Genomic DNA, 23,944 nt, shown 5'->3' with positions numbered 1-23,944 from the left:
ACAACTGTAACAGGACAGTCTGACATAAAAAAAAATTCTAACCATGAACGGACAGACGGACACAGTGTGGTCATAATCCTGTTTTATAAACAGGGGTTCAATGTATTAAAGAGCAACACCAGTTCAGAACACACATTGTATTTATTTTTTATATGACGGTACACGTATTTCGTCTTGTAGACACAAAGTCACTATTTGTTAAGCAAATAGTTTACGATAACTAAATCGTGCTTGAGTCCATATTATAGAGAAAACAATAGATCTAAGATTCATTGACCTATAGGAATCACATATTGTTAAGCCAATGGTTCATAATTGCCAACTACGCAAATTATGTCATATTCATACAATAGATCTATCTTCCATAACCGTCGAACCCCTTTCGGGGACGTAGACGTTTTGCGCGTCAAAATCATAAAGAGAAAGAATATAGTGATAAAAAATTTAGAGTGGAAGAAACTAAAAAATAATTTTGGTGAAATAAAAAGGTTAAAACTTGAGTTAGCAGGATAACTGGGGCGAGACATGTTCAAGGCTGCAAACTGCGGCATTGAACTGCTCTAGGGTAGGGAGGTGGGCGACACTGGGGGGAAGTTGGTTCCAATGGTACACAGTCCTCGGAAAATAAGAGAACTTGTAATAGTCAGTGGTTGCAGTAATTAACCTATAACTTAGGGAATGGCCATAGCGGACACATCGGGTCATTGGGTAAGGTAATCTACGACTGGGATAGCAACCAGATCATGATGAATCTTATAGAAGAGTGATAACCTAGAATCTATACGCCTTAAATCCAGTCGACGAAGGTTTAGGGAGTGTAGCATATCTGTTACACTAGAAGAGTATATCAGTATCAATATCAAGGCATTTTCGTGTCACAGAGAAGCGTGCAATATATAGACCTACCTCTTGTAGTATTATCAAAGACATAGAATGTTTTTATTAATAAAGTCATTGAAAATGCGGTATTTTCATTGTAGTAACATATTCTTCAGCTACAGACCCTATGGCTCAGTTTGTGTTTAAGTTTAATAACGGTCCATCCGCCCTTTCAGACACAATGAAGCATAAAAATGCCACGTAGAGTACATCGCCAAAAAATCAGTTTGTTTGTATGTAAGTTTATTTATAGTCTCCACCGGTTACCCATATGGCCGATTCCTCCAGAAGACTGTTAGTAATGTTAGTTGGAGGATAGTGCAAGATAAGAAGACGCCCCAGTTCCAAACCTTAGCGTGCCAGGTGTAAAGCACCCATACATGGGACTCTTATCCCAATATTAGTAATTTTTAGTAGTAGGAACGGGGGCTCGAACTCGACCCCTGGTTTAGTAGCCAGACAGTGTTTTCACTGGACAACTGCGTCCGCTCTGCCTATGGCTCAGGATGCGATATTTGGCCTTTGTGGTCACACATTGGCAGTAAACAACCGCGGCAAATCGTGTCCTAATTCGTACCATTCCGAGTTTGTGCTTATAAAGTGTAGTCAACGAATTCTTAATCATATGGCAGCTTACGAACTTCAAGGACGTAAATTGCGTTTTTATTGATATTATAGAGAATGCAATATTTTGGTTTATAATCAGCCAAGAAGAATGTATATTAGCTGCTTATCAGTTCGGTTACGACCTGAACGGTGGATTAATGATACTAGTTTCTTATTTTTACTTTCTGCTTTCCATACTCCTAGGGACTTTACATTACATTTGTTTTAACTTTACAGCATGATTACCGACTGCCCCTACGCCATATCGTGAACAATTTCTACTTTGTGATGAAATATCTATTTGGTCCTCCGTTCTGTACGGGAATGGTCGTGTAAATATTGTCTATAAAACACTTATGTTCACCAAGACGGCCTGTCGGTGCTAATTGGGTGCATAACCTTCATCCAATAGTATGCTCTGACCTTGACCTATGACCTCATGTCATCCCGGCAATAGAGGACCATGGTAATAAACTTTGATCGCCCTGGACCCAAGCATTCATGAGCAATATCTCATAAACATTTTCAGTCTCAAGGTCAGTAACCTTTACCTTTGACCTCATTACCTGAAAACTACACGGGTCATCTATTGACCATGGACAATCATGGAGGTTATTAAATTTGATGGTATTAGGCATATATTAAGCTTTCTCCGTTCAGTCTCAAGGTCACCGTGACATTGACCTTTGACGACCTACTGACATCCAAAACAAAAGCGGTCATCTAGTGACCACATGCAGTCATCCTATGCATCTTATGAAGTTTGACAATATAGTTACTGTAGGTTCAAGCATTCTCCAGTTATTGATTAAAATGCGTTTTCAAATTCAAGGTCACTGACTCCCGAAACAATCGTTTGTTTTGTATGTTTGTTTTTCGCCGTTTTTCAACAATATTTCAAGCAATGTTCCTGGATTCCGTTATAGTACCAACATGGTTCTGCCAAATTCTCTACATGATTAAGAAGTATAGGACGAAATGACTCCTGACACAATGTCTATTATCAGATGTCATGTAGAACATACACCTTGTCCTCACGATCCCGCGATCTGTTGATCTGGGCTGTCCCTATTGAGGCAAGCGAGCGGGGCTAGATCTATAGAGATCACAGGTAGTCAACCAATGAAATTTCTCAAACTATGCCAAAGCATTCTCTAGTTATTGATCTGAACTAGAGATCATTGTGACCTTTACCTTTGACCAAATAATCAATTTGAATCATCTACTGATCACAGGCAATCATCTAATGAAGTTTCATCACTATAGGCCTAAAAATTCGTAGGTTATTAATCAGAAACAAGTGTCTACCAACAGACAGACATACCAACTCACATCAGCAATCAATTACACCCCTTCTTCTTAAATATCTTTCTGTGTGTTACATCTTCAGGGGAAATTACTGAATTAAACTGCCTTACAACAAAATAAATACAACAAAACACCTTTTCTTCACTTTTTATGTAAATATATTTAATAAATATTTAATAAATATGAATATACTAGCATAACTAATATTTAACAAGATTCATAGGAAGAGCAATATATTATTGTGTTCCTTAAACCCGAACAAATTGAATTCTAACTATTGTAAATCTTGAGTTGTAACAATGCTTTGAAAAATCATGTCACAATTATTGATTGAAGTGGCAACACTGTTCAAGAATCAGAGAAAGTATCATGGACAGAAGAAACAGGAAATTTATATACATGTATATGAATTCGATCTAAAAGTTAAAATTTCACCAAACCAAAATGACTACAAGAGTGTTTTTCAAGATAACTTTTTATGTAGAATGAACTTTACTTAATTCTTGTATATCAAACAGGATTTTCCTGTCTTTTTGTCGATGCTGGAAAAAATTGACTAACACCCCAGCATATAAGATGTCTATAGTTTATGAATGAATGCATCAATTTATATGTTACTACAATCAAACAGTGCTTAAAAGAAAAGCATTTGTTTTATTTAACTTCTAATACTTGAAGAATATGGTATGCCAGAAAACAGGTTGTAGGTGTAGAAGGAAACACCCAGCTCTTGTGTACACATTTAGCAGTAACTTGACAGAGCCTCGTTACCACCTTAACAGCTACCCTTGAGCCAGATATTTCAATCTATACCTTCAACCAGTGAAAGTTTCTTATATTATCCGCAATTACTAATGCATAAAAGCACTTTCTTAGTTTTGAAATATTTGATACAAAATCTGGAGCCATTCTCCCTTTAATGTCACGATTTAAAATGTCTGACAGTACATTACAGGTATTCAAACTTTCCCAAGTTTCTAAAACCAAAAACACATTTTCAAAGACCTGTTAATTTTATTTTTAACCATGCATTTTACATTTTACAATATAACTCTGGCTTTTCATACTAAAACTAAATTAAGTTCATGAAATAGGTCTATTCAAATAAACTCTTCACTTTTTTGTCTGTGAGTGACCAACAACATTTTTCTGCATTGTAACAATAGCAAAATAACATTTTACATTATATGCAAGAATGAATATATGCTGTAGATAAAATAGACAAAACCCATGAAATGAAATAAACCCCTCCCACTGTTGACACAAGCAAGACAAAGACTCTCCCACTTTTCTGATGAGGTGAACTGAATGACTCCCACAGTTGTAACAGGTATGACAAAACCCTTCCCATTAAATCTATTAATACGAAGATTTATGTCCTTCCTGTTCAAAACCAATGGAAGGTTCGTCCCCCTTGAACTATTAGCAGGAAGGGTTATTTCAAAGAAATTAAACTAGTTACACTGCTTTAACTTCCTCAAGTAAATAAAAATTTGACCTGTCTGGATGGAAGCTACTCTGTGCAGTGTAAAGCTATGTAATATTTGTGTCAAAAGGACTAATTCTGAGAACCGTGTGTTTCAGGTACAGTGTATTTCTTACAAATGTGAATTCAAACATTGTGTATTTTTGACAACTGTACATTCTGACATGTATATATTTCGGTAAACTGTGTATTTCTAACCATTCTGTGAATCTGACAACTGTGCATTTTTGACAACTGTGTACTCTAAACTGTTTATTCCTAAAAACTGTGCATTTCCACATTTCTGTCAATTGTGTATTTGTAACAATGTGTATTTTCGAAAATTGTGTATTTCCAATAGTGGATTTCTAATAACAACATGTCAGTAACATCCTGATATTAATAATCAATCAATAGCACTGAATTTTTCTCCACTATAACAGTGTCACTGAAGAGCCTTGAAATTATCATCAATAAGAAATTTATACATATATGCTTAAAAAGGAAAACCTGAGTTATCAACATGTAATGTGAAGTTTAAAATGTTGATAGATTAACATTTACATGAAATATTAACCATGGATGTAACTATAGTAAGATACTTTACTACACTGTAAACTGATTTTTTCTCTTCTTGCAGACTTTTATACAATATTCTCTACTTCATTTTTTGTTTTTGTTGGGTTTAACGTCACACTGATACAAGCATAGGACATATGACTTTCCAGACCTCTACTTCATTCCAGACTGCGTACTAATTTAGTGAATGTGTTCAGGAAAAAAAAATAAAGTTAATTTTCCTAATTCACATAATACTGGCCCAGCGAAAATATCTGATCTCTAAAAGATCCGAGTCCTAAACATTATAACAAAACAGGTAGAGTTCACATAGCCAAATTTATCTAAGAACTTTTACATATTCCACAAGACTAGTGCACTATATGAAGCCTTGTTGATTTCGTTGGCTCACAAAAGGTTAAGAGTTTGCATCCAGGTTATAGTTGAAGACTTAAAAATGCCTAACAGTTTCACACAGCAACTAATGCTCATGATGTCAACTGTGAGGTAAGAACTTTCACACGTTCCACAAGACTGGCACATTGTGTTTTCTCCTCCTCCACTGATTTCTTTAGAACTTCAACATCATTGGAGAGCTGAAATAAAATTTTCATACATCTGACAATAAATATTGTATTACATTTTGTTTAAATATTACACTGCTTTTGCGTTAGCGATAATAAAATTATGTATGTATACAATTCCTAATTAACTCACATGACTATGACGTCATATAAATTCAAAGCTTTCCAGGTCAAAATGCTAGATAAGCTAGCATGCGTTAAGTTGTCATATGAAATATATGCATTTTACCAGATATTACCCAAGGAAAGCATGTGACGCCACTTTAGAACATTTGCTTTTTCAAAAGCTGCTGTTCGGTAACAATTTTATTATTTCAGAGATCTATATGGTCAAAAATAAGCAATAGTGGACCAATTCAATGAAGGAAAAATAAAACTGAATGAAAGATATAAATTGCTGGTTAGTAATTTACACTTAAATATGCGATACATGGATGTAATAAAACATTATATTTTAGCCTCAATACACTTTAAATTGTCCATTTATTTCATACCCAAATCATGTAAACTTTTACCACATTGTTGATCTTTCATGTAAATATTGTTCGGATATTATATCTACAGATTGTACTTGTTGAAGAAACAAGGCCTAAAGCTTACATACCAAATTACAGGAGAAAATTTGCTATTTTTTGAGAGACCTATGGATATTTCAGCTTTAATATAAGTAGGCTGAGTTACAGTGCATGACATGGTAGGATATGTGTCAGCATACAAGCGCTCTGCAGAGCAGGTGCAGAGCAAAAAAATCAGATGTCTGTGAACCAAATCTATTTTTCAGTCAACACGCATTGCATGTTTACTTGATACACTGAGAAAACTAGAGCTATCACTAAAGGTGATGAATGTACCCCCCGCATGCACTGACACAGTACATTGCAATTTGACGCACACAAGATTGCATAATTATGTGGACTGTATGTATATAGACTGTATGTATACAGTATAGTAACAAAAAACAAAGTCCCATAACTATACAGAATATTTATCTAAAAGAATGTAACATGCACCATGCACAACTAGGGTTGGTACTGATCACTTGTGTGAAGTTTCATTAAATTGTGTGCAAGGGTTTGGTAGATTAGGCACGCACAAGATTGTATATGCAGACTGTATGTACATAGTATATTAACAAGAAACAAAGTCCCATAACTGTGCAATTTTTGTCGCTGAAAGAACCTAACATGCCCCATGCACAACTACTGTTGTTACTGATCACTTGTGTGAAGTTTCATTAAATTGTGTCAAGGGGATGAGGAGAGATGGTGCGCACAAGATTGTGTCTATGTATATAGTATAGTAACAAAAAAACAAAGTCCCATAACTCTGCAAAAAAATTTTCTGAAAGAACCTAACATGCCCCATGCACAACTACTGTTGTTACTGATCACTTGTGTGAAGTTTCATTAAATTGTGTCAAGGGGATGAGGAGAGATTGTGCGCACAAGATTGTGTCTATGTATATAGTATAGTAACAAAAAAAACAAAGTCCCATAACGCTGCAAATTTTTTTTCTAAAAGAACCTAACATGCCCCATGCACAACTACTGTTGGTACTGATCACTTGTGTGAAGTTTCATTAAATTGTGTCAAGGGGATGAGGAGAGATGGTGCGCACAAGATTGTGTCTATGTATATAGTATAGTAACAAAAAAACAAAGTCCCATAACTCTGCAAAATTTTTTTCTAAAAGAACCTAACATGCCCCATGCACAACTACTGTTGGTACTGATCACTTGTGTGAAGTTTCATTAAATTCTGTCAAGGGGATAAGGAAAGATGGTGCGCACAAGATTGCGTCTATGGACAGACGGACAGACAGACAGACAGACAACCTGAAACCAGTATACCCCCTCTTACAACTTTGTTGTCAGGGGGTACAATAAAACTGATGTAACACTGAGAAAATAAAACTGATGTAAATCAAATGATCAAAAACTGAAATCAGATAATGTCTAGTAAGTTTGTATTTATATACAGGAAAACATCTAAGGAGTTTTGGTAATAAGGAATCCCTCTCAAAATTTGTTTAGATTTGTATTTGAAAGATTCAACACAAAAGAATGATTTCAGGAATAATTTTGTTTGTAACTATACCTCCTGCACTTCCTGTTTGGCACTGATGACATCATCATCTTCTGTATCCTGACCTTTAACCTCTATATCCTTGAGCCAATCACAGAGCTGCTTTAACTGTTTCTGCATTTTTCTGAAATAAACAAATTTAAATTTCAGGCATTTTGATAGAATTTTTTAATACTGTTTACATGTGCCTGTTTCTAACTTCAAAAGAATCATTAAATAGTCATAAAAGATTAATGAAATACCTTTTATACAATATTTACCAATGTAGTATTTAAGGTATTGGACCCGTAATAGAGTACCTCCTTTTTGAAGAGTATTCAATTTCTACCATAAACCTACTTTGATTGCAATTTTCATGGGGGCCTAGGTTCAAGCCCCACTGGGACCAAATTTTTTCTCTCCATATTTTCCTTTTTTTCTAGTAAGTTTTTACTTCTTTCAAGACTTATTATGGATGTATTGTACAAAAGTGGAAAATTTTAATTTTATAAGCGATTTCTTGCTGTTCAAAGTGAATTTACCTCTGAATCAGGAGGGGTAGAGTTAGACATCTTTAAAAATACTTAGTTACATGCTGTAAAAGTTCTCTATTTTGCTTTCATTCTTTAGATTACATATTATGGAAGAAATGCAGTAAGGTTTTACTTCTGCCCCATGGTTATTTTTGAATGAAGTGAGCAAAATTCAAAACAGACCCACAGGATTTGACCTTATTTTTTCAATGTTAGAGTTAGAATTCTGTCTCATTAAATCTGTTTACCTGAGGCACCCTAGAAAAAAATGATATTTACAGTTTTATTTTGTGTTTTATAATTGTTTAACAATAGTTTGAAGTTTCTTTTATCATAATTAATGCTGTAATAAATTCTCTGCAAATGTTTTAGATAGCAGCCATCACATTGAAATTTGTCTCTACTTGAGCTTGAGGAAATACCATAAATTATACAAAATTTACAAAAACTATATAAGTTATAAGTTATAAAAGTTGTTTAAAATCTGCAACACAGAGTGAAACATGGTCAACTTCAAGAATATACCAAGCAAATGCCATTTTTTAATTTACATTAGTAAGTGATGAATACCCTCTTTACATTAGTAAGTGATGAATACTCCCTTTGCGGGCTATAAAAATTAAGTGTTCCTTACCGAAGTTTTTTCTTCTTCTGATCAAAGCTCTTCAGTCTGTTTCTTATTATTATAATTTCCTTCTGAATCATTTGTGTAGAATTTGATTCAAATCCAAGGGAAGACAACTGTTCTCTGGGTGTTACAGAACTGGTTGATCTTGGAGTTATCTGCTCTTTAAAGTCTGTTACTCTAAATGAACGAGTTTCTGACAAAGGATGATTATGGTCCGAGTTCTGACACAATACTCTTGGGGTTGAGGCTAAAGAAGTGCATTCACTGACCACTGTTGACCCTACATCAGATACAGTCCTTGGAGTAAATGTTGAATCTTTATTAACAATGTAGGTGTCTTTTTTACTCTGAAAATCTGCTGGTGTCATAAGGGTAAATTTGGAAATATTAGATACATTTAGACCAGCTGTATTTTGTTGTATCCCAAATCTGTCCTGTCTTTGAATTGGTATGACATTTTCATCTGAGTTTAAATCACTATTTAATAATAATTTTGTCAGCAGTAGTTGTCCCCCTTTTTCTAACTGTTTGCCACAAGGAACTGCCACATCACTGACTGGTTCCCTACTATTTCCATAATTTTTGAATGGTACTCTAGCACTATATTCAGACACAGTCTGTTCACTTCTGGTAGAGCTTATACCAGGTCTCTCTTGGTGTAAATCATGTGGAGTTACAGTTCTATCAGTATCTACATCTGATTGGTTGGTGGTCAGATTCGAGAGATTCAGTCTTTCAATCTCTGTCGTCTGCTTTGAAACTTGTAAATTTTGTTTCATTTTATCTTCTGTAACTTGGTCTGTTTGAAGTTCACTGAAATAAAATTACAACAAACATTTTACAGTAGTTCTTGATGATTTCTTTTTGTTCAGATTACAAGTTTAGGTTATGTCATGACTTTCTTTATGAGAACATATTTAAACATTTAGAATTTAACACAGATTAATTTATCTTTTAAATTTCAGTATATAAAAATCTCTGAGAAATCAACAAGTAATAGATTTCATTAAGTGACAAATGCACACCCCACCACTGCCCTTGCCTGTGACCTTAATGCTACAGATATAACACACATGCTAAACATTTGTATAACTTTCACTAGAACCCCTTGAACCATGTAAGTTTGAATTTGGGTTCTACGGCGCCCCAACACTGCACACGTTATATGGTGCCAAATGGGACTAAAAAGTTTTGTTTATCATCTCATGCACATCAAAATGAAAATATGAGGTATGGAATCATACTTTCTATACTCGCTAAAATCACAGAGATACAGAAAAACCAGGTGTTCAGAACCTACAAGTTTACTCTTACGATCATGCTGGGGGAAGACAGTGGTTCCCATACTTTTCACACCCAGAACCACATTGGAAGGAATCCTTCAAAAGTTTTAGCAGAGACTCAATTTGTTTTAGACAAACGGATGAAACAGTGCAGTTACTATAAGCCTCACTTTACAGTGAATAAAAAGACTCTAAATTAACTACTATATATCTCTTAATAAACCATTACTAACAAAGTAAGTCATACAAACTAGAGACATGATACAACATATAGATAAAGGATCAGGAATACAATTCACCTCTGTGTATCATGAACAAATAGACCAGCCCTTTTTAAAGATTCCATCAAGAAACTTGGTTGTCTTGGTCTAGCCCTTGGCTGTGCTTGCACACTGAAATTGTTACACACATATTTAACAAATGTACATACTAGATTTTTGCAATTACTGGCAACATACTTTCATACTACTAGTTGATCCAGGTAATCTGTAACAGGGTTTTTTGCTAATTGTGGCTATGTTTTGTAAGATCCAGATATAAACTATTCTTCGTTTTGAAAATCTCCCAGGGTGCAAGTACTATCTTTTTGAATTTTTAATTAATTTTATGGCAACATTTTTTTTCCGCATTGTAACAATCTGGTAAAAGAAGAAATAAAAAATAAAATAAAAACCTAACAAATTTTTTGCATGTACTGGTAAATGTTGTTTTCTGTAAACTAAGATATCTTAAAAGTTCACAAAACTGCATTTTCTAAAATATTGGTGTCAAAAAATGCTGAATGTAAAATGGATCAAACACATTGGTATAACATACAACTGTAAAATTGGAAACGGGGCAATACCATAATTTTTAATACCAAAATAAAAATGTTCAACATCACATTGTATTTTGTACAACGAGATAACATTCCAGTCTATCAAATAATACATACTGGTATATATTTTGTGGCTAAATAAATACACCACCTTGAGTAATAATCCTATGTACCACTTGTAAAAGGTAAAAAATCTTAACTGTAAATATATGTTTTTGTGTATTCAAGTAATATTTTCACAAAAATACACAGAAAGTGTATACTATGATATCATTTAATATCGTAGGTATAAAATTTTGAGGTTTTGCCCAAAGCATTTTCTTGGGATAAGAAATTGTGGATTTCCTCTTATCAAAATAAAAGAAAGGGAACTTTGAACATTGGGATTCAATTTAGTGCATTGATGAAACATCAAAATCCATAAAATTTAGTCCCCGGTCAGTATTTTTCTAACCAAGAAAAAGTTAAATAATAAGGATCTATAACTATCAAATTGTTAAATAATTTACTCCATGTGTATATGTATGAATTCTTACCCAATTTGCTGTCCGCCAGCACGTATAACCTTTGACCTTCCAGGTGATGCTGTGAGAACAGGGGCAAGTAACTGTGGCTCATGAGTACCATCAGTGTGAGATCGTGCACTTGTCTACAAAAAACAATCGTACAGATCCAAGATTTGAAAATTTAAAGAAATTTTCTACTAAATACGACATAGCCTGAATTTCTCACCATTCTTTTGATAGTAATACAGCTATATACTACAGCAAAGTAATTTTTTTCCAAAAGTATTACACAAATATCCAACAAAATTCCTCATCAGAGACAGAAAACAAGAGGGTCATGATGACCCTGGATTGCTCACCTTAGTAATATGAGCTACATGTTTCAAATGTCAAACTGATGATTTTTAGAATTTTTTTGGAAGATTTTCCGATGTTCAATCAAGTAACCCCCGGGGCGGGGCCAATTTTAACCCGGGGGTCATGATTTGAACAAAGTTTGTAGAAGTCTACTAGGCAATGTTACATATCAAATATCTAAGATCTAGGCCTTCTGGTTTATTTTTAGCAAATTTATGAAGATTTCCCTATGTACAATCAAGTAACCCCTAGGCCTGGGTCAATTTGACCCTGGGGGGTCAAGATTTGAATAAATTTTGTAGAGGTCCACTAGGAAATGCTACATGTCAAATATCTAAGCTCTAGCCCTTCTGGTTTATTTTTAGAAAAGTTTGAAGATTTTTCTATGTACAATCAAGTAACCCTATGGGGCAGGGTCAATTTGACCCCTGGGGTCATGATTTGAACAAATTTTGTAGAAGTCTAATAGGCAATGCTACAAGTCAAATATCTAAGATCTAGGCCTTCTAGTTTATTTTAGAATTTTTTTTAAGATTTTCCTATGTAAAATCAAGTGACCCCTGGGGCGGCGTCAATTTTAACCCGGAGGTCATGATTTGAACAAAGTTTGTAGAAGTCTACTAAGCAATGTTACATATCAAATATCTAAGATCTAGGCCTTCTGGTTTATTTTTAGAGAATTTTGAAGATTTTTCTATGTACAATCAAGTAACCCCATGGGGCGGGGTCAATTTGACCCGGGGGGTCATGATTTGAACAAATTTTGTAGAGGTCCACTAGGCAATGCTACACGTCAAATATCTAAGCTCTAGGCCTTCTGGTTTATTTTTAGAAAATTTTGAAGATTTTTCTATGTACAATAAAGTAACCCCATGGGGCGGGGTCAATTTGATCCGGGCGGTCATGATTTGAACAAATTTTGTAGAAGTCTAATAGGCAATGCTACATGTCAAATATCTAAGATCTTGGCCTTCTGGTTTATTTTTAGAAATTTTTTGAAGATTTTCCTATGTAAAATCAAGTGACCCCTGGGGCGCGGTAAATTTTGACCCTGGGGGTCATGATTTGAACAAATTTTGTAGAGGTCCACTAGGCAATGCTACATGTCAAATATCTAAGCTCTAGGCTTTCTGGTTTATTTTTAGACAATTTGAAGATTTTTCTATGTACAATCAAGTAACCCCATGGGGCGGGGTCAATTTGACCCCAGGTGTCACGATTTGAATAAAATTTGTACAGGTCCACTAGGCAATGCTACATGTGAAATATCTAAGCTCTAGGCCTTCTGGTTTATTTTTAGAATTTTTTTAAAGATTTACCTATGTAAAATCAAGTGACCCCTGGGGCGGGGTCAATTTTGACCCCAGGGGTCATGATTTGAACAAATTTTGTAGAGGTCCACTAGGCAATGCTACATGTCAAATATCTAAGCTCTAGGCTTTCTGGTTTATTTCTTTAAAAAATTTGAAGATTTTCCTATAGAAATCTATGTAAAATCAAGTGACCCCTGGAGCGGGGTCATGATTTGAACAACTTTAGTAGAGGTCTACTAGGCAATGCTACATGTCAAATATCTAAGCTCTAGGGCTACTGGTTTTTGAGAAGAAGATTTTTAAAGATTTTCCTAAGTAAAATCAAGTGACCCCTGGGGTCATGATTTGAACAAACTTGGTAGAGGTCCACTAGGCAATGCTTCACACCAAATATCTAAGCTCTAGGGCTTCTGGTTTTTGAGAAGATTTTTAAAGTTTTTCCTTTCGGTTGCCATGGCAACCACAGTTCTGCATGGAATTCAATTCTTTGAATAATTTTTGTAGAGCTTCACCCAAGGAAGATTCCTGTGAAGTTTGGATGAAATTGGCCTAGTGGTTTATGAGGAGATGTCATTTAAAGTAAAAGTTTACGGACGCCGGACAAAAGACAACGGACGCCGGACAGTGAGTGATCAGAATAGCTCAACCTGAGCCTTTGGCTTTGGTGAGCTAAAAACAACAACACATTACTGGTCAAGTGCTCAACACTATAATGAACAGACACTGTTTAAAACTGACACAGTCATGTAACAAATTTTATTACAAATTAAAAAACATCTCAAGAGTTATCATTAAAACAGTATTATTTTTAATACAATTTACCACATATTTTTCAATATCTAGAGGGTCATTATCTATGTGTTTAGTAAAGGCAGGAGGAAAATAGGACAGAGGACCTGTAGACAAGGTGACAACACTATGCTTTCCAAATTTGTTTTGTGTTTCAGGAAGAATTAAGAACTAAATACGACAAAACAAAATTATTTCAACTTGCTTACCATATGATTATCAGGTGCCTCTCTTGGTGTATTGAATAATGAAGATGGAAATCTTGGTGTAGAATTCATTGATTGGCCACCCATTTCTACCTTCTTTGCAGAGATATCCACCCTTGTTGTACCAACTCTCCCTCTGGCATCACCTACACTGACGGTAGGTTTTGGACCTCCCCTGGCCTGTCGACGTTTACTTGCCCAGGCTTTCCAGTGAAGACCACACCTCAGTACTAACTGATAGGTCTCATATACATTCTGAAAACAGAAAAAGGGACATTTCAAATAACTAAAGATTAAAAAAGCTTTGTGTGCTTGTTTTATTGGGTTTAACATTGTTTCTCAATGATTTTCAATTATATTTGGTCTTCATATAACTTAACTGGTGTTCTTGGATTTCTAATTTGTCTATTACTTGTTCTTCATAAGTAGCTAAAAACTTCAAAACATGAATCAGAGAAGGAGGAATGATCAGAGACATACTGACTTTAGTCAGACATCAAGGAGAATGTACCCCTTGTCTGAGATAAGAAACTACAACTAACTGACTGGAGGTCATATGAGGAATCTGCTGAGATAACTTGGTAGTAAGTGACTAGGCTAGATCCTTTGCCAGTAAGGTTTGGTTAGCCAATACTAGATCCACACAGCAAGAACAACCTAATGACAGCTAGCTTAGCCATTTGCAGCAATTCCACCTAATAACAGCTTAAGTACAGAAGTTTTAGCAAATGTTTTCAGCAGAAATAGGGGCATACTTTTGTAAAATGTGAGTGGGAAATACAAAACTTGGCCCAGAATAATCATTTCAGGATGCTAAACACTTATGAATAGTTTGAAAGCATTTAGTACCATGGTTCATGTAAAACTTTCACAAAAATGTTTAAGTTAAAAGGGGCATAATTTTGTCAAAATGCATCCCACAGCTAATTATCCTGTTTTGTAAGGTCATCTCATGATGCCAAAGATGTGTATAGAGTATAAAAACATTTGGTAAAGTAGTTTCTGAGAGACAGGTTAACATGCAAAATATTCACAAAATTTCTAAATTTAAAAAGAGTTTAGATTCTTGGCCATGAAGTTGTACTTGTGCACCTGTAACATTTTCCCTTATCAACTGACATTTGTGTAAAGTTTTACTGGAATCTATTGTAAGTGACAGAAGCTATATTGCGGGTACAAGAAGTTTACCGGATGGACTTACACACTAACATACAAACTGACAGTGCATTTACAATATCCCTCCCTTCAAAGGCAAAAATATGTAAACTTTAAAGAAACCTTGGCTTGCTGCTGGACTGCCATTTGTTTTCTCATAGCTGACATGTCGTCTGCAACTCTAAGCCATTGTGTGAGGCCATTTTTTATCAGACGAGATCTTCTGCATTCCATGGCTGTCTGTATAAGAGATTTCTTGTGTTTACACTGCTGGGTGTACATATACCACGCCATAAGCACCTGTAACATAATGTATTACATTTTTTTCAGTGAATAACAATGACACAGTCTCATCAGCCAATGGATAAAATTGTTAAAATTTTGCCTGTTTTACATGTAAGATCAAAATATCCTTCATTTGTCAACACCAGGTATAACATTTTTTTTCTGAAATTGGAACAAACAAGTATCATATATCAAACAGCAGTACTGTTTTTATCTTTTTTGTAAAATGTCTAAATACCTTTATTAAAAGGAACCAGATTCCAGATTTGGGCTAAAAGTGATCTTTCTTTAAAACTGATGTCTGGTCATATTATGAAAATAAGAACATTAGGTTTTGTTTCTAAACTATCTTAAACAGGAGCTGTCACTAATGGTGACAAATGCCCCCGCAGCGCCTTGACCTTTGACCTGGTGACCTTGATCTTTGACCCCAAAGTCAGTAGGGGTCGTGTACTCAATAAGTACTATCAGCATGTGAAGTTTGAAGATCCTGGGTGCAGTGGTTCGCGAGTAAAGTGCCTTCATGCAAAAAGTTAACATTGCCTTCATGCAAAAAGTTAACGTTGTGACGAACGGACAGGCAGTTGAAAACTAATATGCCTCCCTTCGGGGGCACATAAAAATTCAATATGAGACCAAACTTAACTTTTCTTTACAGATGTAAAAGACTTACACTACCACATGATAAAGTCTTTTTTTTTTAAGAAAAATTATAATAATGTACAGCAACTTGCGAAGTATTAACCTGAGGAATAAACCAAACTGATTAAAAAGTTTTCACACAAACCTTTCTATGAAGATTAAGACACCAATGCCAGAGTGCCAGACTGGACTTCTGTTTTTCTACCTGTGCTGCACTATAAGCATGTTTCCAGGCAATAAAACATCTGGCAGTCAGACGTAAGTTATGGAACCAGTCACTCTGTTTTCTCAAAAGCTGTGGAACAAGCATAAGAAATAGCGTTGGTCATGATTTCTTGTTGATTGTAACAGATATATAATACATATTGTAAATAGTTAACAAATATGTCATACCCTCAGAAAATGCAAACTACACATCGATTTAGCTACACGAGGAAAACTGACATGTTAATTGTTTATATAAATACAAATATCAAAAGAAAAGCAAATACTATCCAATCTAAAGAGCAAAACATATGGAAAACAAGTACTGCTTGTAAAACACATATCACACCCTACTTCCCCCACCCCTCATGGCCTTAGCATTCTCTAAAAACCAATGGCCTACCAATAGATCAACAGACTGGGTAAACCTGAGTTACACCACATAGAACAAGTTTTTCAAATGGTGCAGGATATAATTCTGTAAAACAAATAAATCACCTCTCACTGTATAATATGTAAAGTACATATAATGCAACAACTTTGATCTGAAGTTAGATCAACTTTACATGTACCTATATATTGCTATATCACTTACAGATTTTCTGATCGATTCCTTGGTGAACTGTTGCCAGGTTACCATGACCTTCAGTTTGACCTTGACATTGTGATGTTCTACTGCTCTGGCATATTTCATCTTCATACTCATATGTTCTATATGGTAAGCTTTCCACTTTAAAAAATATATTTCTACAACTCCTGGAAATTTTGGAAAATGCTTATTTAGTAATGGGAAAACGAAATTGAAAATATGAAATCGCCAAAACAAACCAACTTAAACATCAGCAAAATTCTGGGAAATATGGTACTAAAACCAAAGGTATCTCAGCAGAAGAGCTGGCTACTTCATCATCAAGCTCAGGAACATTAATTCAAGATGAACATTTGTCTCTAAAGAGTACTAAAAGGACAATAACACCTACTGTAAATTCATTTAATTTCGTGGTTTTGGTCAAAACGGCAATTTCGTGGGGATATGAATTCGTGAATTTCAACCCTTTAACATAAAAGGAATTGGAATTTTATTTGTTCGTTGGGATTAAATTTCGTGGATTGACTCGACCACGAAATCCACGGAAATTAGTCCCCCACGAATATTAATGATTTCACAGTATTTTTTATTCTTCAGTATAACAGATTTGTATTATTTATCCCTGATGAAGACTATGTGAATTGTCAAAACATAGCAATAATAAATAATAATAAACCTTTTTCATCGTTAGTCATTAGCTCCACTGTACATACATATATCTTATCTATAGATTTTGTAGACAGAAATCAAAACCACCTTATTTTGACCAAGAAAACTAATAGGTTATTAGAATGTAGTAAAATAATGATGAAGAAAATTTAACTGGTTTGTAGAAGCTAGTGGTACTTTTTAATTAATTTAATTGTAAGTTGTGAAGTAATCATATAAAACATACTTGAATCTAGATGCTGCCGGGCAGACTCAACCCACTGCCTTGTTTCTGACTTCTTGTAAGCATGGATGGCAGAGAATCTGTGCCATGCTGTAAACACCTGGCAATAAAATATCAAAATGTCTGGGTTACCAATATTGTGTCAGTACTTCATCTTTTTATATGAAAGGTCATTAGGCCTGGTATTTGACTTCAAAGTATTTATATGTAAATTAACCTAAATATAATGGTAGCTGTTTTCTTTATGGTTTCTACTTTTAGATCGCTCAAAGCCTCAGATGACTTCGGAATTTTGCTCATTCTTTGAAACTTTGATGGATAGATGTTTTACCATACAGTCATGAGAGAATCTACACAGAAAATTACTTTTAACAAGTACATTTGCTCCAGTTAACTGAAACACATGTACCAATAAGTGGCAGATTTTCTGTGAACTTTTCTGTTTTCCATGTTGTTTTTTTAATATTTGATAGTCACTGTGTCAGTTTTCTAGCAACCATCATGACTACCCCCGGTATATTATATATTTGTTAAAAGGAAATTGGTAAGGCTGTCAATATAAACTTAATTGATTACATGTACCATTAAATATACTGTAGATTGACTTATATCCAGGAGTGGATTACATTTCCCAATTTTCCCAAACAAAGGGCTAACAACTATTAAACCATGAAATAAATGTGAAATGAAAAACAAACAAAAAAACTTTACAGTAAAACAATCACCTCAAATATTCTCTTTGGACATCCTTACAATTTTCTAAACGTAAACCCCTTAAAACAGTATACAGAGAAATCATTCAGTTTCTTGGGCATGTAGTTCCAAAGTTTTTACCAAAGCAGCCATTTCTTGCGGACATGAATTTATTGATTTCACATTTCGAAGAAAAAAATGAATAGAAATAGAAATATGTGTTCATTTGGATTTAATTCCATGGATTGAAGCAACAACTAAATCCACCAAAATTATTACCCCACCAATATTAAACTTGAAATCTATAATAAGAACCAACCTTGGCAAGTATTTTAAGTGTGTAATGCCTGTCAGCTACACGCTCTGTGTGTCGTTCCAGTTTCTGTTCACCAATGTTATCCTTCCATGTATGAAATGCTTCACTGTAAATAAACAATCAGTTCAGGAATTCTTGAAAACATATTAAAAAACATTTAATTTTTGTTGGTTTAATCTGTTTGTTGCTTCATTCGTAATGTTAACCCTTATCATGCTGGACACGATTGATTCTGCCTTTGCGACCAGTGTAGATCATGATCAGCCTGCACATCCATGCAGTCTGATCATTGTCTGCACTGTTCGCCATTCAGTCAGTATCATTTGGTAAGCACCCCTTTTAACAGTTAATGGTACTGTCCAAATTGAAAGATGGACAAGTTCATTACAGTAATTTAGCAGGGTAATGGCTAATATTTGTGAGAATATAAATTTGTTGATTTCAAATTCTCAAGATGATTTAAATGGAAATTTTATTTGATGTTTGGAATTTAATGTCACAGATTGAAGCAACCATCAACTCTATGGAAAATTGCGGGTAGATCTACCCCCTAGATTGTTCCTCTATGCAGGCTTTACCTGGAATTTTGAGGTAAGGGAGTTTGAGATATCAAGTTTGAATATATATAGGTGACCGCTAATGGAAGTTAGACTGTATATATAAACAAACTGAATACATAGAGCTGCTATTGCAATGAAACGTTTTATATAGTAACAAACATTTGTTAAAAGAATCCCCTTTTTAGAAGCATTACATATTCATACCATGTTTACTTCCACTTCTGTAAGTTTTTAGTGTTTAAAACCTTACAACAATTCTGTTTATACACACACAAATGATTATTTTATGTTTAATCATGTGGTAACTGTTCATATATTCTAGTTTCAAATTTGAGCATGATACATCTTTTAAGGTCACACATCTCACCTGAGAAAAAGTAAACATTTTCTTCTGTACATGATTTCTACACGAGCATTAATTGCTCTTTGTGTATCCACATAATGTAGCCACATGGCAATAACTTTCTGACACAATCTTCTGTGATAGTGATTTCGTGCTCTCTCCGTTTTACGTTTCTTCTCTCTACGCAGTCTTGTATACTGTAATAATTGAACATTTAAACTTATCACAACATGTTGTCTTCAAGTTGTTCACAAGAGTAAATGAATACATTTGCAAAGTAAAAAATAATCTTCTGTTTAAAATAATATACACTGGTACCTTTTAAGACTATTTTTCTGTTTAAAATTTATGTACTTTGGTACTTACGTCTATGCTGAGAGGAATAGTGGTAATGAACACGTCTTCTTGAGGAATTTCAACAAAAGCAGTAATGAGGAATTAAATAGAAGTTTCTGCAACTTCAAATTTAAATTATGGTAAACTGTTCCTCAAAATGTAAATTAATGCATACTAGTAATTGATTTTTTCACCTGTTAATGAACAGCTTTCTATAATTTACGTATGTATGTAAAAACGGAGCATGTTTTGACTACAATATTTTTTCTATCTTTATTTAAATATTTTTTTATTATATTTATTATTTTTTAAATTTTCTTTTTTAATACTTGTTTTTACCCTTTTTTTTCTCAACATTTAATTTTTCATTTTTTCGAAAGAAATATTTCTTAGACTACGATTTATATCTATTTATTAAATCATAAAAAGCTTACACTAATCCATGCATGGATACATCTCTTCATGATCCTTCTACAATAGTATCGTGAAGCTTCTATGTCCTGTCTCTGACTGAAACAGCAGAATATTTGTAACTGTATTAATCTTTACCTTCCTAAATTTCTGGTCTATCATTCAGGTTGGGCAGTACCATTTATGATTCAAACAGTGCAAACAGTGCTTTAAAAGTTCTTTAAAAGTTGACGAGTGTGAAATAATTTAAGAAAACAATGTTGGAGGTTGACAAAAAATACACCCAAAAGACACAGACACCTCAGTAGAGCAAATAAGCATTTGCAAGATTATTGCCTGCCTTCTTTGACCTTATCCAGGCTCAGATGAAATAGTTGTGATGCAAAACTGTGTTTCATTTATATTCCATGGTCAGTTAACCTAACCAGTGGGCAGCTGTCCCTACATACATAACCAGTTTTAACCTGTTCTCTGCAAGTTACTGACACACTTCCCTACATGAATCAGAAGGGCAGCCTTAATGTCTTTAGTCAGTCATCTTGCTGAACAAAAGAAACATCCAAGGTTTAAACCTACATCCTCTAGAGTGGAAGTAAACAGCTAACGCAACATTCAAAAATACATTGTTAAACACTCTAATCACTGTGGCATAAGACCCCTGAAAAAGTCAGTTATAGAATAGTAGCCTATGTCCTAAAGCTCAATACCTTTTCTTGATGTTTTGTATATAGCCTCTCCAGGATGACAGATATCTTCTACATAGCACCTCATTATGATGTTCTGTGGCTACCTCCTGCAATAAAACATGTTCACATTTACTACTGTCTTTATCATGGAGTTATGTTGTTTTTTAGAGTATTTTATTTTCCGACATAATAGGCAGTAGCTTTATTTCAGCTGTTAAAACTTGTGTCTGGTAGTAAAATAGAACTCCAACTTGGCCAGAAAGTCTGTAGGACGTCAAGTGTTGTATATTCTGCAATAAACAACTGTTGACATCCTATTCATTATCTACTTAGAATAAACTCACTGAAACTTGACATAACTAAGGTTTAAAAAAAGAAGTAAAAACTGGCCTACCTGAAATATAACCAACTGGCACTTAACCTACCTTGCAAATCCTAATGAAACTTGAACTTTATAAAGTTAAGGTAGTTCTGCACATTCGGATCAAAATTTTTTCTACAATGTAGAATTTGATTAAACCCTGATTTTTCAAACCCTCAGATTATACTTAGAAAATTCAGCAAATAAAAAAGATACGAATCGTGTGCTTGATTTTTTGCTAGACTGATTTGAAAAATTAGGACCTCATGCAAGCTTTCATAATAGGGAAAATCACAATTTTCATAACATTTTCGCGAATAGGGTTTTTTCTACAATGCAGATTTTAATGAAACTTCTCATAGTCGTAAATAAACATATGGACTATAATACGGTGAAATAAATGTAGAGGTCTGTGTGATTGTTTTTGAGATATTTGCCCATTATTAAAGTGATCTAAGCCATTATTTTGAATTATTTAACATGTCAGATGTTTTAGTATCATATTTTAACTTTAGATGTAAATTCATAAAATGGTTTTCATTTCCGTACGCCGAATATAGGCTTTATTCTACATTTTCCGGATAAATGACGTTACGCCATCACTTCCGGTTTATTAAACGTGCAGAACTAAATTAAAACTTGACCTTGCTGAAATAATTTTCTAGGACCTGTTTTACCAGTAAGAAAGCGAAACATACTTAGTCCACCTAGAAATATCTACAGGCACTTGACCTACATAAAGCAAAGCCAATGGAACATTGAAGAAAAAAGAAATTGAAATGAAATTGAAAACAGATATTACAAGTGCAAAGCCATTAAAATACCTACATAACTGAGACTACTGAAACTTGATCTATCTAAAGTTAAAGTATTTAACCTGAAGCTATAAAGAATAAGGCAGTCGAAAATCGAAGTACCTAAAGTGAAGGTGTTTAACCCAAACCTATCTAAAATAAGGCAATCAGACCTGGACTTACTTACAGTAAAGGTATTTAACCTCAACCTATCTAGAATAAGGCATTCGGACTGAACTTACCTAGAGTAAAGGTATTTTACCTCAGCATATCTTAATAAAAGATATTTAACCTCATCCTACCTAGAATAAGGCAAAAAAACTTGACTTACCATTTTCTCTGCTTCCTGAAGAACATCTTCAGTCTTCTGCTTCCAGGACAGGAAAAACCTTTTAGACAATTTACCATCATAATGAAGAATTGCCTGTAAGAAAAAAAGTTGCTGATCATTATGGATAATGGTAAGATAACGTTCTAGAGTTATGGTTCTCAAGCATTCTAACTGTAATTCTAATCTTGAATAAAATATTGCTGAATTACCTTCAATAACTATTGAGAAAATGGGAGGAAAAAGAAAACCAAAAAATGGGGAAAAACTTTAAAATTACAGGAGTTAGAGCTTTGGTTATTGCTCAAGGCATTTTCCTCATTGTCATCTACCTATATTCCAAGTCTGAAATCAATCCATTGCGTAATTTTTTAGTAATCCTCCAGACAAGCAACGTATAAGGAAATATGAAATAATGGCATAACTCTAAAATTACTGATGGTAGTTATGGTTATTGTGCATTGCTCTCCTCCTGGTTACAATCTACCTATATTCCAAGTTTGAGATTAATCCATTGTAAACTTCTTCAGTAATGCTCCTGATAGGCAAATTGGGGATGGGCAGAAGGATGCATGTTCAAATACTATACCTTTCGGGAATAAAAAGTAGGATGGCTTAAATGTACCTGATTTAGTAACTAAATATCTCATAAACGCAGCTTAAATAATTTTTGTTCAATTTTCATAAAATATTTATCCCTTTTTTAGTTTTCCATGTACTGATCTAAATACCATCCTATATCTATAGCAATCTTATTGTGGAGTTTGGAGTAATCTACCATTAATTATGCAAATATTCATGTGACCAAGAATCAGCTGATGCTAAAAATAAACCATAGTCAATAAAGATGATTTTCGGCAGAAACATATCTTTAAGTGCTTATTCTGGAAATTAGCAGATGCTTTGCAAATATTTTTTACCAGGGCTCAATAAATCCACTCGTCCGCTCATAATTACGCGTAGAAATTGGCTCCAGGCAAGAGGGAATTGTTGTAGTACTTGCAGGACGGGTGCGATTTTAAACCCAAAATATAACAAAAGCTGTCAGTGGACAGCGTGCTCGACTATTCTCAGTGCTTGATAGTATAATATAAGCAATGAGTAAAACTTTAACATTACTATAAGCATATTCTAAGTTGAAAAGGGGCCATAATTCAGTCAAAATGCTTGATAGAGTTGCCTCCTCCTTTTTACAGACTGGGGTCATGATGGTAAACAAGTATGCAAAATGTGAAAGCAATACCTCAATGGACTTTGAAAATATTTGGGGTGGTACGCAAACTTTAACATTTATTCTGAATCGAAAAGGGGCCATAATTCAGTCAAAATGCTTGATAGAGTTGCCTCCTCTTTTTTACAGACTGGGGTCATGATGGTAAACAAGTATGCAAAATATGAAAGCAATACCTCAATGGACTTTGAAAATATTTGGGGTGGTACGCAAACTTTAACA

The 23,944-nt window shown here is 34.3% G+C and overlaps 1 protein-coding gene across 1 annotated transcript in view; it reads right to left on the bottom strand.

The window, feature by feature from the left end:
• Positions 1-2,934: 2,934 nt before the first annotated feature.
• The window catches only part of LOC123547501 (protein SFI1 homolog), a 47,824-nt gene continuing 26,814 nt past the window's right edge, over positions 2,935-23,944 (bottom strand). Inside the window, exons 15-29 of the mRNA XM_053550661.1 lie at positions 22,495-22,587; positions 21,030-21,115; positions 20,346-20,421; positions 19,600-19,772; positions 18,676-18,778; positions 17,667-17,763; positions 16,778-16,938; positions 16,124-16,273; positions 15,175-15,351; positions 13,900-14,151; positions 11,262-11,374; positions 10,208-10,300; positions 8,632-9,438; positions 7,498-7,609; positions 2,935-5,412 (exon numbers count right to left, since the gene is read on the bottom strand). Coding sequence (XP_053406636.1) covers positions 5,305-5,412; positions 7,498-7,609; positions 8,632-9,438; positions 10,208-10,300; positions 11,262-11,374; positions 13,900-14,151; positions 15,175-15,351; positions 16,124-16,273; positions 16,778-16,938; positions 17,667-17,763; positions 18,676-18,778; positions 19,600-19,772; positions 20,346-20,421; positions 21,030-21,115; positions 22,495-22,587 — 2,601 coding nt within the window. The 3' untranslated portion in view covers positions 2,935-5,304. The remainder of the gene's footprint in view (positions 5,413-7,497; positions 7,610-8,631; positions 9,439-10,207; positions 10,301-11,261; positions 11,375-13,899; positions 14,152-15,174; positions 15,352-16,123; positions 16,274-16,777; positions 16,939-17,666; positions 17,764-18,675; positions 18,779-19,599; positions 19,773-20,345; positions 20,422-21,029; positions 21,116-22,494; positions 22,588-23,944) is intronic.

This window comes from Mercenaria mercenaria, chromosome 9 (assembly GCF_021730395.1).
Source record: "Mercenaria mercenaria strain notata chromosome 9, MADL_Memer_1, whole genome shotgun sequence".
NCBI lineage: Eukaryota > Metazoa > Mollusca > Bivalvia > Venerida > Veneridae > Mercenaria > Mercenaria mercenaria.
Note: the sequence above shows the minus strand (reverse complement) of the source record. Positions and strands in the feature narration are given on the sequence as shown.